Raw genomic sequence first — 20,030 nt, 5'->3', positions numbered from 1 at the left:
CGCTCTCCTGCAGCATTCCCGCCAGAGTTCTGTGGGAATGATGGAGCTCACCGAGCCGGAACGCCACTGCATCACTGTGACCTCATTACATCCGTGCACGCGGGCAGCCCCGTGCACACACAGATGTACGCGCACACACACACACACACACACACACACACACACACACACACACACACACACACACACACACACACACACACACACACACACAAACAATCATACAGCGACTCACTCACAGAAAGACGTGCATGCTTTTTCACCATTGCAAATTCAGTCGATTTAAATTAAGCACGATGCATTAGTGGAGCCCATTATTGTGAATATAATTTGTGTTATATAAAATCAACGTGGATAATCAGACATGATTATTGGAAATGTTACCCGAATTATGGGGAAGAATTTAAATATACACTCATCGCCCACTTTATTCGTTGAACCCGCTCAATATACTCAACATATTGTGGCACGCAGACACTGAAGAGGTTTATCTTTTGTTCAGCCGAACATTCTGATGAGTAAGACGTGATGATATAAGTCACTGGGGTCAGGCAGCAACAGGCAACCACAGCCGCGCCGCTTGTCGGTTCCAGACGTGGGGGTTCCAGCCTCCCCAGACGCGACCCGCCTCGCCTGCTGGGAGTTCCTCGCAGTCTCTCGAGTTAACAATTAACAAGTGCGTCGGGTTCGCGGCAGTGCCGTTGGGGCGAACGCGGCGCGGTGATGGAAGCGGGCAGAGCGGAACGGTCGGATTCCGTTCAAGCCGACAGGAAAGCCATGTGATGCGCGGCTTTTTAACTTGAAGCGGTTATCCATAAAATATATATCTTTCAATCCGATATTTGATACTTTCGCCAGCGGCCGTAAAGAAACAGCCGTTCGGTGTTGTTCACGTCATGCATGTGCTCCTCTACTTGCCGTTTCCACCCGGTGGTGGCGGGGTCCGCCTTTCCCGGCGAGAATGCACTGACCGGCGCAAGCCAGGGGGGCTCTTTGCGGTCAGCAAACTGTGGATATGGATGAACGTTCAGCAAAAAAAGAACACCACCCTTGGCTGAGAACACATCCCCACCACCTCAAAGCGAGTGAAAACGGTCGACATCTCTTACACACGTTGTGTCGAGTGGAACCCTCTGCTGTTGCCTCAAGATATCCTGTCGCCCGTTCAAGTTCCAGAAGACAAAGCGGGAGAGCCGCGTTTCAAGGCCTTTTTGGACCTTTGGTGTCCGGGCTTTCCATATACTGTACATGCATAGCGTTCAGCAGAGGATGTAATCCCAGAATATGGCAGATAAACACTTGCCATCTCACAGATGCAGGAACAAAGCCTTTATTTATCCTGCATGCGACACTGACCGGCGATAAGACCCCCTTATAGGCTGCGCAGATGAAGACTATCTCTGCAGCTGAATTATATCCTGCCAGTCTTACCACTGGTTGTTTATCTGACTCTTGACACAATATCACACAGAGCAGTCCTGGACGTGTGACCTTTAATACAGTACATGTATGTTCGACCGTATTACCGGAGGTATTCCTACAGTATGCATTTATGTGCGCGCACACACATGCCTCTGCGCTCTGGTTTCCTCTAAAGGGCGTGGCGATCCAGTGGGGGTTTCGCTTTCAAAAGGCAAGCTTGCGAGAACGGAGGCGAGCGAGAGATGGGAGATTTATGTAAAAGAACGGCGGAGGAGAGTCCTAAGCCGGCTGTCACCGGTAACCTTTGCCGGGGCTTTGGGCTCCTTTTGTTTGAGACGTTCACTCCGACACGGGGTCCCAGAACCCCCCACACCCCCACCCCCCGGAGCCGCGGATGGAACGGACCAACCAGCGTTGCCGGATCACCTTTGTAACGGACATTACGACGGTGGTCTGGAAATAAATTTGTGTGTGTGTGTGTGTGTGCGTGTGCACGTGCGCGTATTACAGGTTCCAATCAAACATTCAGAGCACCTCTATCTACGTGAAGGCAGCATATGGAAGTAAGATGTAGATGGAATACCAGAATTATTACACGTTGAATAAATCTTTTTTTTCGTTCTCCGGATCAGGTTGAGACACCCGCACCATCACGCACGAAAATACAACCTGGCAAACACACGCTTGTTGGGTCGGATTGGCGTGTTTTAAGTGTCGTTCGTACTCCCGCTCTTTACCTGCTCGTTCCAAAGCTCATGCGGAGCCATCATCTTCTCTTTCCCTCGGTCAATCCCACTCTCTCCGTCGACCGCTTATAAGCGTCCATCTCCCCTCGGCAACAACAAGCATATTATCCCCGAGAAAGCTGTGGTTCTTTCATATTTATATCCGCACCGTTTATTACACCGGGTTATTAATGATGTGCACCACGGTAGCAAGAGCGCACGGTGCTCAGCTGCCTCTCCGCTCCGAGAGGCAGGGGAGAGGCGCGTTGACCCTCCTGCGAGGTGAGGGCGGGCTCGCAGCCGTATCCAGGCAACTTGGACCCGGGGACAAGACGGTGGATCGCTCCGCAGCCAGAAGTCAATAGCCGATTTAAAAGCTCTGTCTTGGCTTTAACAGCCCGCTATAAAAAAAGGGCGGACACACACATCGAGGGACATATTATACATGTGCACACGAGCACCGGCATAAACATGCACAAAGCCTTTTAGCGGATGGATGGCTGACTTAAATACATTCCAAAAGACCGCATGAAGGTTTTCAGTATGTTGTGTTTTACGTTTGACGTATTTGTGGCTTATCGACCCATATACACCGGATGATGCATGATGAAAACTGGTTTTTTTTTTTTTACGTAAACCCTATTTTCCTCAACCCTCTTGATCCAGTATTGAGAGAATAGCCGACTGCAATAGGTAGCGCAATGGTGTGTGTGTGGTAGTCCGCTGAACCTATTTTATTATTGCTGGGTGAAATTGAAAAGATTCCGATGCCAATCACTGGGTTTAGGTTCAAAAGTACCAGAGTTTCACTTCACGGTATGGTACAGCACCATACACACCATATTTTCAGCTCGCCACATTAAAAGTGCCCGCGGCCCATTTGCCAGTCAAGAGTTTTGGAAACCTCTTGATACTGTGCAGGCCCTGTGAAATAGGAAAGCACACAGACAGACATAGAGCTTGCAGCTGTGTTTTAAGCAATATATTTTCATTGTCCTCTCCCATGTGAGCGCCTCTGTGAGAGCAGTCTCTTGTGAGTTTGTGTGAAGAGGGGTCAACAAGGACATGCACGCACGCACACACACACACACACACACACACACACACACACACACACACACACACACACACACACACACACACACACACACACACACACACACACACAACACATTCTAGCTATCTTTTCATTTATTCCCCTCTCATCCCTCTTTGTCTTCCCTGCTGTAAACTTTAGACCGGCGTCGTCCATCTTTGTTTTTCTAGCTTTCTAGCTTGCTCACTTAGTCTTTCTCGTCATCTGTCAGTCTCGATCGCTTGCTTTCGTGCGTTCTCTTTTCCTCTTCTTATCTCCCCCCCCCCACTTTTTTTTTCTTAAATGTATTTGTCTCTCCGTACACTCCTCCTCCATCTTTTTATGTATGCTGATGGATTTCACGGCGGGGGGTCACTCAGGTCTTCTTCTTAAGATGCGGAGTGCATGCCATTTCTCTCCCTAACTGGATCATTTGTATTTATTTGCCCCCCGCGGTCCTGACACCCGCCTTAACTAGAGAGAACATGAGGGCTTTTTAAGGAGGAACCGCGTCCAACCCTTAACCCTATTAACCAGTAAGTGGAACCAAATGATGATAAATAGACAACCTGGCGATTGAGAACTCAATTTCGAGCGTGACGGGATAATCCATACTGTCAATGTCGCAGATTCTGTGTGTGTGTCTATGTTTCATCTTTGGATATTTGGTTTTTCGTTCTATAGTAGTCTTTGAACTGGAATTGAGACGGATGAACATACACTCTGCCAGATGTGTCCGCACACTATTGAATCACGGTGTGTTCTTAACAGAGATGTATGGATATCATTTCAGAGCGCAATACTATGGAGCTCATAGTCGATACTATGTTTGTTTGGGCAAACGGGAGCGATATTCAATCTACATCGCATGCATATAGTATGCAGATCCCAGCATCATTCTCAATTCTTCCCTGTCTTACGGCCGGAGTGGCCAATAACCCACCAGCCGGCGTCCCCTCCCGTTTGAGACATGCTGAGTTGTTTGCCGGAACGGGTCTGTAATAGCTGATCTGGGGACACCTTGAGGAGCTGGCAACAGACGGGGAGAAAAAGGACGGGAGGAAAGAGAGGGAGAGGGAGCGCGGGAGGGAGAAGGGGAGGTGTGGCGAGCGGGTGATCTGTCCTGCTTTGTTACATGTTAAATGGGACACACTCCGTCCCCTCTCCTCCGGCAGGAGTGCATATCAAATCCGCCTCTCCTCCTTCGCCTCCTCGCACTGCTTTCCTCTTCATTATCCGCTCATTCTCCCGCTCCCTCCACTCCTCTCCCTTCCTCTGGCTTCCGTTTCGCAGACGTGTCTACACATGCGCCCTCGCACTATCTTAACATGCTCGCACGCATGCGTGTGCGAGGCCGTTTCTATCTCCGTTCCTCTGATAAAGCATCTCATCTCAATGCGGCAGCCCTCTCCCTCTGTCATATCTGTTCCCCTTCCCTCTTTCTGTCTTTCTCCCTCTATCTCTCTTTGCCTGCGTGTGAGTGTGTGTGTGATTTATGAGGCAGAGCCCCGAAACTATGCCGTAGATATATATAAATATATGTGAATCATCCTCACTCCTTCGCCGCATTCCCAGCCATATCTATGGATCAAGTCGCAGGGGACCGGAGGAGACAGGGAGGGAGTCTGAGGGGTGGCGGTGGTGGTCGTGGTGGTGGTGGTAGGAGACGAGGAGGAGGGAGAGAGGAGAATAGGGGAAAAAAAGAAAGAGAAGCGATGGTAGGGCAGAAAAGAGGAGGGGGTTTTTGGTGTAGAGACCTTTACTGCTACTGGTAGAGCGACACGAGACCCCTGTATATGACTGCTGAGATTTATTGTCCCCCAGAGTGCAGGGCACAAATACCCATGCATGTACTGACGCACACACACACACACACACATACACACACACACACACACACACACACACACACACACACACGTGCACACGCACGCACATACCTCCAAATCTGGTGAGATGTCTCACTTTGTTTTGATGTGTGCTTCTGAGGTTTTATTAAATATCCCATGAGCCTCTGGGGGTTGGACACACTGGAAAAGGGAGAAAAAGAGAGTCGGGGGGCATGGCTGTCAACTCTCTCGTTTTTCCCGGGATTCTCCCGTATTTTACGCTTCTCTCCCACTGTCACCCCCCCCCCCCCCAAATGTCCTGTATTTTAAACGTAAAAAAAAAAAAAAAAAAAAAAAATCTAATAAAAATAGCAGTGACGCTGCGCTGCCGATCTCCACGATCTTCCCTGTTTTTCGAAAACAAAACCAAAAATAACTTTGTGTTTTTATATTAGATGTATTTATTGTAGTTGAATAAAACAACAAAGCCCCGTGCTTAATGGGGACACTTTCTCAGTCACCCAAACCTCCCCCTAAGCGCTAACCCCACACACACTAATCCTCAATTTTGCGCCTTATTGTGAACCACCCCTGTTATTTCAAAGGAAGTATTTTTTTATTTAATATAATTAGAATTGGATTGATAATGTTGGAAAGTTTGACAGGCCCAATATGATAATTATTTTCTATTTTTACACGATATAGTGGCAATAAAATACTAGTCTGGAATGTATGCCATTGTGAATATGAAACCCATGGTATAAAGATAATGTTTTATTCACACTATGCTTCCACCCATGTGAATGAGACGGTTTGATATGATCTTTATTTAAAAAAAAAAAGTTTTTTCAAGAATTAGACCGAAATGTTATGGAATTGTGTCGTATTTGTATCCCGGCCAAATGGATTAATAGTATAGAGTCTGTTTCACTACTGCAGGGTATAGGAATGTTTATTAACAAAATGGTGTGTGTGAATGTCTTAGCCCTGATAAGTACAGCATGGTCTTGCAGTAGAAAAATGTATGGTATATTCAGTATGTGGTGTAATGCACTTTGTCCCCTGTGTTCCATTTGTCTATGTAAACAAAGTCCTTCTCTTCATCTTGTTTCCACACTGCATGTCATCGGTTATAGTTCCACGACAGAAGCAATTTTACAGTGTTGTCTTGAAACAGGATAAATTACGTGTGTGTAACCTACACCAATCTGATCACAAATCCGGTGAAAGCTGTCTTAAAAAAAATGTTTTTCTGGCCCACCGAGTGGATAGAACCACTTTTAGGAGGTTTACCCCTCTTGCCGATTTGCGCTTCGGGCTGCAGTATCTATGCTGTGGCACCATACTTTATAGCAGACAGATATACACCTCATGTAAAATTAAGGCTGGCAGGCAGGCAGGCAGGCAATGGGGGCATGAGAAACGAGGGGAGGTGGAGAGCCTATCCCCATCAGCCATCGTACATTTGGTTTGTGATGAGAACTTAATGTTAATCTTAATGATGGATGATGGAAGACACGGCGTGCTGCCTCTGAGTGTGTGTGACAGTGTTATTGTCTCTGTGATTAACTCAGCCACAGTCGGAGCCCCCTTCCCCACAGTGGGATCCATGGGATGAGGGAAAAGACTCCGTATCAGGGAATAGCTCCTCCTCATCGTGAAACGCCCCCTTCGACCGTCCCCCCCGTCTGGCCCTCTCTCTTGTCGTTTCCCTCTCTCACTTTCTGTTCGTCCGTCTATTCTCTGTTTGTCTCTGTTTCTCTCTGAGGCCATTACTGATGACAAACACTGTGGTTTGTATCAGCATGATGCACCTGGCATTAATGCAAGCGCTTAAGAAAGTAATTAGTGGGTGTGTGTGTGTGGCTCTTAGCGTCCCTTTAGATGCCTATAGGCTGCAAAATGGATGAACCTCGGGATCCATAGGAAGGAAGCGGCAGTGATATCTGCACGCAACGCTGTCATCGTTCAATATCCTGACGCAGAGCAATGGCCTTGTCATGCCTTCAGGCAAATGACTGGATTTGTCCCCGGTGGTTTCACACGGGGGAACATCTCCTTTGCTCACACAGCATAATGTTCCAATCGCTGTTCAAAGGTAATGGCAGATATCATGAAATTCGATTCACTTGCCAGATGGGGGCTCACGATTCCGATCCGAGGTGGGGATTCGATTTCAAACTCCGAAATCACAAGCAGGTTTGCGATGTTCCTTGTGTTTTTGTGGGTAATATTGTCCGACATGGTCGCCATATTGGGGCGGTCAGGATGTGCCGGTAAACAAATGCAGCGTGCTCTGGGGGTTGTGGGCCCCTCCGCGGAGTCGACTGCGGCTCTGACTTTCAAGAAATTTGGTTCGGAGTTGGGCGAGGTGCGGTCAGCTCCGCCGAGGGGTCCGCTGCTCCATCCCTCAACGCACAGCGCACCCTCCCGCCGGCGGATCTCGAGGAGGGCACTATCCCCCGAAATCTTTCTTTTAATTACAGTCTTTTTTTATTTTGATTAACAGTCCATTGATGCTATTTAAAAAACATGTACAAAGTAGGGATGTTAAAATGGGCCAACTAAACTACCGACTGTCTCCGTGACAACAGTAAAATCGGAAACCTTTTTCTAACGGCAAATTCAAAAAGTTCTCACAATGTTACTGTTTTCCAAAATAGCCTATTTAAAACGTTCAAATTAAAATAAAAAACGAACGGAGCTGTTTTCCAAGTGGGAGCGGGTAACGAGTGTGCACCTGCAGTTTTGCTTTCTCCCTTTGTGTGCTTAAAAAATGGCAACAATGGCATAAGATTCGGAGGGTCTCACGAAACCCTGCGGTGCAATGAAATTGACGCAAGATCCCATGAATCGCAATGAAAGATCCCCCTCTCCGCCTCGGCTGGAGCTCGGGCGCACAAACGCCTGCGCCCGAGCTATATTTCCTCATTTATATATTTACATTTATTTATATATTCATTGCATCATTTATTTGTTTCAAGATTTATTTCATGGGCATGTTTGTTTTTATTTGCACGCTACGTCCACATACATTCTCTCTGTGTGCGCAAGTGAATGAGCTTTGTCCGTTTGTCGCTCCGTGCGCTGCTGCTCCATCTGACGCTCTCCGGCGTCGGGGATGCAGACCGGCACAGCACCGGGTGACTTCTGCTGGATCTGTCCCTTCCCCCATCTATTCCGGCATTATCATAGCATGTGTGAAAAGGGGCAACGCAGAAATGTTCCTGAATGTAGCTGCATGTGTGAATAGTGTAACTCGCTAGCAACGCCTGAAAGATTATCCCTGTAATTCGCAGGGAACTATGAAAGGGGGCTTAACAATGGCATAGCCCTCAGTGCTGAAATAAAATTAATTATGTTCCAATCGAAAATCCAATCCGATCCTGACCTTAACATCCAATGTTAAATGAAAATCAAATCCTGGATTTGGAGAATCTTGATACCCCTACTCTATAGGCACTACCCAGGCCTATGGGCAAGGTATAACCGACAATGGCTTTTGATTGTTTGAACAGAGTCTAATTTTAGTGAACAATATCTCACACATTTACGAGTCCTGTATTTCACCCTTCGCACCCTGGAATGCTCAAAGGTTACCATTCTATGGTTGTTTACACCAGTAATGGTGTAACTTGGCACTTCAATGCTTAATTTGTATGTTGGCTAATGCGCTTCTCATATGCACACAACTAGTCCCTGACCCATGACTTTTACCTGGGATCTCGATTGACTAACCACTAAGACCACATGGTGATGCACGCATGCATCTTACCCCTGCACCAGCTTCCTGCTGCATTGAACTCTGGGTAATGACCCATGCTGCCAATCCCTCTGCTTTATATCCAACAGGGCGATGATTTTTCACTCCAGGGGCAAATCAAACATCTGATTGGGACTAGAGGAGCTCAGCTGCACCCACAGTATCCCTGGGAGGTTTCCATAGTTGCTGACCGGGGCAGAATCTCTCTGGCGCTCTTGCACTTATATTTACACACACACACACACACACACACACACACACACACACTGATGCTTCCGACTCAATGACCTGACCACTGGTGTGAACTAAAGAATGACAATTCCATTAACATAATGGCCCTAGCATGTGCAAGTGTCATCTCTATAGATTTTTATGGTGTGTGTTAAAAGACTGACAACAGCATTTCGCGCTGGGAAAATCCCATCTGCCGGTTCGAAAGAAAGAAAAATCCCCTTGCTAAGATTTTCTGAATCGAAGAAATCTGAGATCCCCAATTTAATGCACTCGCATTCGGGCAGCATCTGCATGTGACACCCGTGAGCATTGCCGCACTATGCCAAATGCAGATCTTGAGGACATACTCTAGCACGCTTGGCCAGTGAAGGGTGTCAGATAGCCAGATTAGCATTCAGAGTCTACAACTACTTCATGGATGCTGTGAGACTGAAATAGCCACTTAGGCCAACCCAAGGTGACAGCTAATTGGTGTGTGCATTGTTGAGGGAGGCATTCTGGATCAATATTGATTCACTAGCACCCAGTAGAATAATCAATATGCCTTTCGGTGAGGCTTTCAGAGGCTTGTTGAAGATTGCTTCCATGGTTAGGCTCTAGACAAAAAGGTCTTATAAATCAAAAGGTTAGAGTTGTCTTGGCAATAATTTTGAACTTTGGAGTCAGCATTGTCATCTCATTTGGCCCGACACTGGAGGGCTTTTGTTTGTTGAGGCTTAAAGGACAGCTTTTCACATTTAGCCCCCCTTTTTCGGTTTTTCTTTTCTTGTTTGCTCTTGATCAATCATTCATTAGCCCGAGCTTCCTTCTCCTTGCATACTTTTGATCACACAGCCCCAAAACACCCCCCGATTTCTCGGGAAGGAGGCTTTTTTGGAGGAGTGACGTGAGGACAGTGATTGTCCAGATTGTCATATTTCAGAGCAGCTGCCGTCCTCCCAGTTGACGTGTTCAGGAATCCCAACAGACATCGACACGGGCCGACTCGGATTGATCTCCCTTTTGACCTGCGCCCAGCAGATGCAGCAGCTCCGTTACCAGGTTATGGGTCTGGAATGATAATTGCAGCAGTGGAAAATAGGACTTCTAGGCCTAGAAAAGTAAGAGGAGTGCGAAGGTTTGTGTAGTTAGACAATGGCCCAGAAAATGCGGCGGCAAAGCCGCTGGAAGTCGTTCATTTCAAAAGTCGACAGGAGGAAGTTGAATGGATTTCAACTTCATGCTTATTAGCTGCAAGGCAAATGCGAAATAATGCATTTTCTGCTGGTCCGTCCCCTAAAAAACTTTTGTTCCCAAAATGGAGGAGAAGCGGACTGTTGCAGGAGCCGGTTTCCCTGTGCTTTGCGACGTGACTGTTCATTTGCGGCGACGTAATATCTTTTTAAAAACAATGGGTGGAAGAAGATTTGGGAGATAGTTTGGATCCCTAGTGAATTTTATCACATGACGCACTGAAGTAAAAAAAGTGAAAGTCCAAGTTTGATCTCTGTTAAGACTGTCCCTCTATTTCCATATAGTTTGATTGAAAACATTTTCCATCTACAGTATGACCTCATGTCGCACAAATCACACTCAAACATATTTTTTAGGAAGGACAATATATAATATAAATAAATACAAACATATATAAAAAAAATTACATATATAAATAAATATAATGGATAACTATGTTATATTATAATTATATATTATATCTACATTTACACTTACATTTACAGTTAGTCATTTAGCAGACGCTTTGATCCAAAGCGCCTTACAAGGGAGAATAACATTCAAGCTACATTGCGACAGAGACATTAGTGTAACAATAAATACTGCTAAGTAGTGCTAAGTAATTGTAAGTTTGGAGAGGAGGTACTCTCTGAAGAGCTGGGTCTTCAAGTGCTTCTTAAAGACAGAGAGGGAGGTCCCGGCTCTGGTCGTATCTACATTTTGAGAGTACTGTATGTACATTTTCACACTCGCATACATCCTTAAAGTGAGAGAAAGAAGGTTGCAATGTTTTGTGATTGTTATTTTTTATCAAAAGTTGAAGACTGCAAGAGAGAAAGAAAGCGAGGAACAGGAGCTGTGCGTAATGTTGCCGATATTATATTATATAAACAAATATAAATAAATATAAAAGAATACCGTGTCACTAAAAAATAAATATATTTTGCTAAATAAATGAATGCAGCTCTGTGCGTATGAAGCGATGAGTTGGTGTGAGCTGGAAGCGTCAGCTCTTTGGTGATTGAGCGTACATAAGTGATAACATGGCTTCTGGTGTAAGCCCGCGGTCACAATCCTATGTTGGAACACTACAAACATAGTTCTGGGTCAACCGTTGAGTCACTGTTCTGAATCATACACCGATCAGCCACAACATTAAAACCACTGACAAGTGAAGTGAATATAATGGTTCATCTTGTTACAGTGGCACCTGTCAAGGGGTTGGATATATTAGGCAGCAAGTGAACAGTCATTCCTTTAAGTTGATGTGTTGGAAGCAGGAAAATGGGCAAGTGTAAGGATCTGAGCCACTTTGACAACGGACAAATTGTGATGCTAGACGACTGGGTCAGAGCATCTCCAAAACTACAGGTCTTGTGGGGTGTTCCCGGCATGCAGTGGCTAGTACCTACCAAGAGTGGTCCAAGGAAGGACAACCGGTTCATGGGCGCCCATGGGTTCATTGATGCCTGTGGGGAACGAAGTCCAGCCCGTCTGGTTCGATCCCACAGAAGATCTTCTGTAGCACAAATTGGTGAAAAAGTTAATGCTGCTATGATAGAAATGTGTCTGTACACACAGTGCATCACAGCTTGCTGCGTATGGGGCTGTGTAGCCGCAGACCGGTCAGGGTGCCCATGCTGACCCATCTTTAGCCGAGAGCGCCTACAATGGGCACATGAGCGTCGGAACTGGACCATGGATCAATGGAACAAGGTGACTTGGTCTGATGAATCACGTTTTCTTCTACATCAGACCTGGGCATTTTACGGCCCAGGGGCCAAATCCAGCCCTTCGGGCGTCCCTGTCCGGCCCGCGTGAGGGCAATCGTAAATTAGAACATAACTGATAAAGTATTTATGCTGTGCACGCAATACAACTGTGTTGCTTTTATTTTGAAAAGCGTGCCGTTTTTTTTTTAATTTACATAAGGGTGCGCATGCGTGGGTGAACAGTTACAAGTGATGCTGGCCAGCTAGCCCTCAAAATGTCAGCTCACGCTAACAAAAGAAAAATTGATTCCAAATGCCGAGTTTTTCACTAAGACATGGACTGCTAAATATTTATTCACACAAGTCAAAGGTAAAGCCATGTGCTTAGTTTGTGGTACACCGGTCGCTGTGTTCAAGGATTACTATTTAAATCGCCACTACGAGACCAAACACGAGGAGAAATACAAAAACTTGTCTGATCAAGAGCGCGCAAGGGAGTCTGAAGCTTTGCCGGCTGAGCTGCAAAACCAACAAGGACTTTTTACTAAACTTTGCACATCCAGAGATGCAGCTGTCAAGAAAAGTTATGTCATATCCCACAGAATCGCTAGAAAAAGTAAAATGTTTTCTGACGGAGAGTTTATTAAGGAGTGTTTGTTGGACTCTACAGCACTAATAATGCCCGTAGAAAAAGGGAGCATTTGAGAACGTGCCCCTCTCCCGACGAAATGCGATGTACGTGACGCCGCCCAGCTGCTCATCGTCTTACGTGGGATAACTACAAACTTTGAAATCACGGAGGAGCTGGCAGCCATGCAGTCAATGAAAGGGACAACAACTGGGAGGGATTTGTTCACGGTAGTAAATGCATGTTTGGACAAGTTGGGACTGAAATGGGACAAGCCGGCAGGTGTGACAACGGATGGTTGTCCAAATCTGACGGGGATGAAGAGAATGCAGGATAAAATGACAGAAATGAACCCTGAGTCGATATTGACATTTTTGCATTGTTCATCAGGAAGTGTTGTGTAAGTCAGTGTTGATAATAACCATGTTGTTGACGTTGTAACTAAAAAAGTTAACTTCATCAGGGCAAGAGCATTGAATCACAGACAGTTTGATGGCTTTTGGAGGAAAATGAGACTGAACCTGGTGACATATGCTACCACACAGCTGTCAGGTGGCTCAGCCTGGGCACAGTGCTGAAAAGTGTCTGGGACCTGAGAGAAGAGATTCACAAGTTCTGTGTAAAGAAAGGAAATTCCATCCCACAGCTTTCAGACGCAGACTGGATGGCAGACCTTGGTTTTGCTGTCGATGTGACTGCACTAATGAATGAACTAAATGTCAAACTGCAATGCAAGGGCCTTTTTGTGGATGAAATGTACAGCACAGTGAAGGCTTTCATGAGGAAGTTGCAGCTTCTCTCAAGCCAAATGGAGGACAACATTCTCACCCACTTGCCAACACTGAAGGAAGCCACACCATCAGCCGATCACCTCCACAGGACTCATCCATGTTAGAAGCACTGCGTTGTGAGTTTTCAAGGTGATTTCAAGACTTTCAAAACAGTTGAGAGTGAAATGCACATGGTTCCTTCTCCCTTCACCTGCAGTGTGGGTAATGCACCCAGTGATGTTCAGATGGAACTCATTGACCCGCAGACTGACACATTTCTGGCAGAGCACTTTAGATCAGTCTCACTGCTTGATTTGAACTCTTCCTTCAAAGAGGAGAACTTCCCACACAGGAGGAGGCATGCTCAGAAGATTCTAGTCCTCTTTGGATCTACATACGTATGTGAGCAGACAAGTTCAACAAATCCAGGTACAGATCCTCTTTCACTGATGATCACCTCTCAGCTGTCCTTCGCATATCCATATCCTCAGACATTCAGACAGATTTCAATGCACTTGTTCAAGCCCAAGACGGACTGGATTTTACCGAACAAGTAAAATGAACTGAAAAACATTAAAAGCACTTATTGCTTTTTGTGTCAAGTTGACCAATTGCTTATCTTTAACATACTGCAAAACATTTTTTCAGTATTTGTGAAGATTAACATGTTAAAAATTTAATGAAACACTAATGTTATGATTGTTTTTGTTTTTACTGTTTATTACTTCTGTAGGAGTATTTTCCTATTTGACCTACACCACAGTTTCATATATTTATATAAATATTTACAAAAAAATCCTTATTCTTCTGGTTACCAGTAGCAGCTAATCAAAATATATAATTTTCTGCTTTTTACAGTGGGAAATAATGAATATTGAGCAGAATTAAATTAAAGTTATTGTTGGTTTGGCCCTCCAACATAGCTCAGTTTCTCATGTGGCCCCTTGTAAAAATAATTGCCCACCCCTGTTCTACATCATGTGGATGGGCGGGGTTAGGGTCCGATCAGATCGAGCGACTGTGGGATGTGCTGGAACAACAAGCCTGATCCATGGGGGCCCCACCTGGCAACTTACAGGACTTAAAGGATCCGCTGCTGACGTCTTGGTGCCAGATACCACAGGACACCTCCAGGGGTCTTGTGGAGTCCATGCCTCGACGGGTCAGAACTGTTTTGGCGCAACGAGAGGGAGCTACACGGTATTAGTGGTTATTAGTGGTGGTTTTAATGTTGTGGCTGATCGGTGTTTAGCTCATGGCATATGTTAAACTGCATGTAACCCTAATGACAATGCCAAAAAAAAAGAAACAAGCTGTAGCTGCTGTTTCTTACATTTGCTGCATTTTAACAGAAGAAGACGTCACATTAATATTACAGGAGAAATGTAAAAAAAAAACAACACAGGAACATCAATAAATTGGGCCATTACTACACCGGAGATTTTGTTGGGGGAAAAAAAAAAAAAAAAAGAACACACACCTCAAAGTGACAACATGTTATGCTCCAACCTTTAATGAGACACGGAGGAAATTCTGTGCTGCCGTCTGGAAGAGAAGTTTCTTATATTAAGGGCACAAATAAACCGTTCTGGACCCTACAGTATCATCATGAGCACGGAACTTTGCGTCTGCACTGCAGCCTTTTAAATTGGTCCTTAAAACGGACAAAACCGAAGCAAGTAAGTCAGTATATTAACCTTGTGTGAGGGTAGAAAATTAAAATTGACGTTAAAAACGAAACATTCAAATTTTTTTTTTCTTCTTTTACCTTTATTTATTTATTTTTCCTTCCTCCTAACAGTTATTTTAACTGCTGGCTTTTTCATGTTTACAGATGCTGTACTTTGGAACCCTAATGAGAAAGGGGCGCAACAAAGTGGTTACCAAGGCAACGCAGCCTTTGCTTGCTATATTTAAATTGATATTTTACATTCTGAAAGTCCGAAGTACAAACCCAAGTCTTGTTTCTGTTCTGTTCCTCAACCCTCTGTCCGCCTCTTCTCCTTCCTCCTAACTCCTGTCTCCCCCTCCCCTCGCCCCTTCTCCTCTATTCCCGCTCATACCTCCCCGACCGTCTTATTTCTCTCCTATCATGACCTCCGTCTGTCTCTCTCTCTGGCTCTCTGTCTCCCTCTCCGTCCCTGTGCAGGCGGTATGAAGTGTTCCCTGTGTGTGGAGACCTGCAGGGTCAGATCCTGAAGTGCTACAGGGAGAACACTGGCAGAACCCTTCAGTGCTCCAACATCGCCGCCCTGTACCTGCAGTGTGTCAATAACGCCAAGCAGGTGAGCGCGTCGCCTGTTCCACCCGCCCCTCTTCCCCGCGACTACTTTTTTGGTCGTTTGGGTTTCGCTTTATTGTGTTGATCGTGTGTATCGCCTTTCAGACCATTTCAGTCTAAATAGACTTTATAACCCTCTTTGCCTCGACAACAAGGATGGAAATCATGAGCGTGCACCAGCATTGGCCACAGATCTGTAAGTCGTAGCATCCCCCGTCCCCTCTTCTTTAGCTCATGGTTGAGTAGTTAGTGTACATCATGAGTACGTAAGTACCCTAGTCGCCCCCAAGCAGATGTCGACGTCGACTTTTTCCTTAGCAGCTTGTGGTTGTTGGCAGAGGCTACAGTATCCCTTCCTTCTCTTAATATCCAAATGGCTTGACATTGCACCATACTTTTATATCACACACACACACACACACACACATACATACACTCAGCCGCCGGCTTGCCTCCATTAGCATGTGTCGTCCTCTTGCTTTCAGCCGGTGGAATATCATTTCCACCCGGCTACTGGCGCCAGTATAAACTCTAAATGTCCGGTCCAAACCTAAAGGCCATTTCCATAATACCCGCTGGCACCGGCCTTCCCTTGGCTGACTTTAGTGTATGTTTTTAATGTAATCAGACCAAAGAGCTTGCTAGTATTAGGACACGGCTCTCCCCGTCCCTTGCACCCCTCTCCCCTTCCATTGACAGGTGCAAACATTTCTTTCCCTCTCCTCCCCCCACGGTCGCATATGGTAATAGTAATGTCACTAAGGGTTGATATTGACTTGCTCCTGCTCAGGCAATATGCAATATGCAACGGCCCCAAAAAGCCTCAATTTACATTCATATAGCTTTTCTATTAGATATTTTTCACAATTGCATTGTTTTGCCGGAAACGGGTAAAGCCAGTTATGCGACGCTCTCCTACTCTCGGCGGTAATACTATTAGATCTTAAAGTCGGATGCAGGCAGATTTTGAGATATATGTCATGCAAATGGCATCATGTTTTATTCATTCCTTGTGTGTGGTTCTGTGTATTTGTGTTAAAGTAGGAATAGTGCGTGTGTGTGTGTGTGTGCGTGTGAAAGAGCTACCTGTAGCCCCGTCCGGATTTAGCGAGGGCGTGGAATACACGCGCTTTTATGATCTTGTAAATTGTTCGCGAGCAAGCTGAGACGATATGGTAATCGGCTTGTGTTTATCACCCGGCGGCAATCACAACGCACACACTCTCGTTCGTCTGCCGTTATCTCTGCGAGACTCTCTTTTTAAGTCATTAGGTACAGAAGGAAAACGGTTCCACGATAAGGAAACAAAAGGAGGAACCCCTTGCGCCTGAAAGTAAACGGACCGGGTAAAAAAATAAAAATAAAGTCTCCTGGTCGACGGCGTCCGGCGATCGCCGTGTTTGCACGGCTTTATCTGCGGCCGGCAGTTGAGCTTTACGCACGGGGGATGAATGTCAAAAGGACGTGACTTTGACCCCCGCCCCCCCTTGGAGGTCAAAGCGTCCGCCCTTGGTTGGCCTTTCTTTCGGCGGTTACTTGAAAACTGACCCCCACAGACGCTTCTCAAACATTCAAACCCCCCCCCCCCCCCACCCCCGGCTGCCGTCGCCCTCCTCCCTCTCTCAACAATGAGAAACGCAGCCGTGCCGCTCCTGTATTTCGGCAAGGGGCCCAGATAGGATTGTCCGAGATACGGCGTCGCCCTTGAGGAAGACCCCGTCCCCTCCAATCTCACTATTAGAATATTGACTCTTCGAGGGGAGGGAGTCCGGGACGCCGCCATTGTCGGCGGCCGCGGCCTTTTGGGCTGATAATTAGACCACTTATTGCCGCGCGGGCGATTACACTCCAGACCCGCGCCGCGTCCCTTTGTGTCACTCTCCTCCTCCGGCAATCCCACCGTCCCCTCGGTCCACAATCCCTCCATCCTCAGTCACATTTCTAATGCATTTAACACTAAACGGGTCCAGATAACAGACTGTGAAAAAGAGGAACAGATAAAGTTTTACCGTCTGTTTCCCTTCCTCACCGCCTTCCCTCCCTCCCTCCCTCCCTCCCTCTCTCCGATTCTTTCACTTCTCCCTTTATCGCTTCTGCCCCCCTACCCCCACCCCCATGAATAGAGGTTTATCATGGAGGCTGATCTCCCCCCTTGTCCGCTGCAAGGCTCTTCATTCCATATTCTCGTCGCATGACCGCTTCTCTCTCTCTCTCGCTCTCTCTCTCTCTCTCTCTCTCTCCCTCTCTCTCTCTCATTCCATCTCTCTTTCTCCTCTTCATTTTTTTTTTTTTTTTGTTTGTTTATTTGAACCTGACCCTTAAATTCAACTTTTTTTTTTTCTTATACCCAGACCATATTCCCGTTTGAGGTTTCAGGAAAACAGGATTTAAATGGAGACGCAGCCGGGGTATGCGTCTTTGATATCTTCGGTGTTTCACTGACAAAAAGCTTCGTGACATTTATCAAAACATTGTCAATAGGTGAAATATCTTCCTCGGTCCTTTTGGTCCTAATTTGGTGATTTGTTGTCTTCAAAGCTGCATAACAGTAAAGTCATGTGATTTTCTGAGCGTCAAATCCCAGCCGCTCTGATCAACCTCTACCTGCTTGGTCGTAATATCCATTTCTCAAATTCAGGCTTCGCAAATTTCACGTGTCTAAATGTCTAATGAAAGCGTCAATAGTCTACATCCTCTACATCGAGGTATCGGTCAAAAATATTGTTTTTCTTTTTGTTTTTTTTGTTTTTTGGTTTTGTCATTATCGACCCAGCCTCAGAAATGTTTCACGTCTGGGAGAATGTGTGATGACGCTAGTGACGCCGCCGTTTGATAAACCTATGGATCAATTTCTTCTGTCGCACTCTCTCTGACACACTTCCTCGCAGGCATTTAACCACTCCGTTAACGCCCTCTGTCTCCTCTCCTCCTCCTCCTCCTCGGGAGTCTGAACGCCATCGGATGCACTAGGCTGCTTCAAATGGTTATTGACAGGAAGTGGGGCGATGTGCTGAGGATTTGTAGCCACACTTACCACCAATATGTAATCCCTTCCCCACTGGGCCGCTCCCTCCCTCCCTCCGTCCCTCCATCTTCCCTCTGGCCTTTTATGGGGCTATCACTCGCTTGATATGTCCTCTCTCCCATTCTCCTGCACTTAAGCTTTTCTCATTCTCCCTACATTCCCCCGCTCTCTAATATTCACTTTTTTCCCCCGTGTGTGTCCCCAGAACAAGTTGAGGACCGGGGGCTAAAGCCGTGGCGCTCGGCAGAAGGAGACAAACAGAGCGATGGATGGAGTCCCCGCCTCCCACCCGACCCGCTCACGTTCCCGGTGGAGATGAAGTGCGACCGAGGAATGAGCCGGCACCACGATAAACACACACGCACACACACACACACACACACACACACACACGGAAACCCGCCTGCCCCCACCTGAACCCATCTAGGCCAGAGAACCAGGAGAACCTCAGAGAGAAGGAAATAGACCCTTTTGTCCTTGCCTTCCTCCTCTCTCACCCCTCTTTGCCGCACCAGCACTAACGTATCTATCTCTCACGGCGAGGAAAGGGAAAAGGTGGCAGCGGTATGGAGTCCACCATCTTGGAGATAAGGCCCAGTGGACCCAAGCCGCCCGCCTCTCGGATAAACCTCGGAATCGCCAAACTTCACCCAAAGCATTTTCCCATTAAAGATAACGACGTCGATCAATCCAGAAAATAATCTATGCACAGCCGATCCCTTCTCTGAGTCAGTTTTCTTTTTTTTGTTTCTTCGCTTCCATCACATGCATCCATCTGTTTGCTGCGTAGAAGAGTGTGTTTGCGTTCTGTTAATAATGTACCTCGCTGCGCGTTTTGTGCCGACACTTCTGATCAGAGGAAATAAAGGAAATGATGCTGGCACGGCTGTTGAACCTTTCTCCATAATAAATATTTAAAAGGCTGCGCGTGCGTGTATGCGTGCGTGCGTGCGTGCGTGAGTGTGTGTGTGATGTTAAGTACGCGACAAGCGTCGCACATCTCTTCACGGTGCCACAACAGCTTTGCAAACACAAGTGAACCCACGAAAGGAAGACAAAGCTAACCTTCACAATAACAGATCATGTGGCTCCTTGTTGCTCTCTTTTTTTTTTTCCTCTCTCCCTTTCACTCCGTCGCTCTCTCCCTCTCTGTCTCTCTTTCTCTCCAGTGTTGTATGACGGAAAGCCTCTCCTGGCTGTCTGCAGCCCACCACTCCAAATTCTATCTCTACTACAATGTGGGGCGAATTCATAAAAGGATTGTGCGGCTTTTGCGACCGCTAAATATGTGCAAGTAACACAAAAAGCAAGCGTCCAATTCACCAATTCAGTGACAGCGGTGAAATGCACCCCT

At 46.4% G+C, this 20,030-nt stretch overlaps 1 protein-coding gene across 2 annotated transcripts in view; it reads left to right on the top strand.

The window, feature by feature from the left end:
- The window catches only part of chchd3a (coiled-coil-helix-coiled-coil-helix domain containing 3a), a 92,219-nt gene extending 72,663 nt beyond the window's left edge, over positions 1 to 19,556 (top strand). For both annotated transcript variants that reach the window (XM_080022079.1, XM_080022078.1), the window contains exons 8-9: positions 15,520 to 15,655; positions 18,882 to 19,556. In XM_080022079.1, the coding sequence (XP_079878205.1) occupies positions 15,520 to 15,655; positions 18,882 to 18,905 (160 nt within the window). In that variant the 3' untranslated portion in view covers positions 18,906 to 19,556. The remainder of the gene's footprint in view (positions 1 to 15,519; positions 15,656 to 18,881) is intronic.
- Positions 19,557 to 20,030: the final 474 nt, after the last annotated feature.

This window comes from Zeus faber (assembly GCF_960531495.2).
Source record: "Zeus faber genome assembly, chromosome: 21".
Taxonomy (NCBI): domain Eukaryota; kingdom Metazoa; phylum Chordata; class Actinopteri; order Zeiformes; family Zeidae; genus Zeus; species Zeus faber.
The sequence above is the reverse complement of the archived record's forward strand: the minus strand, read 5'-3'. Positions and strand labels throughout refer to the sequence as shown.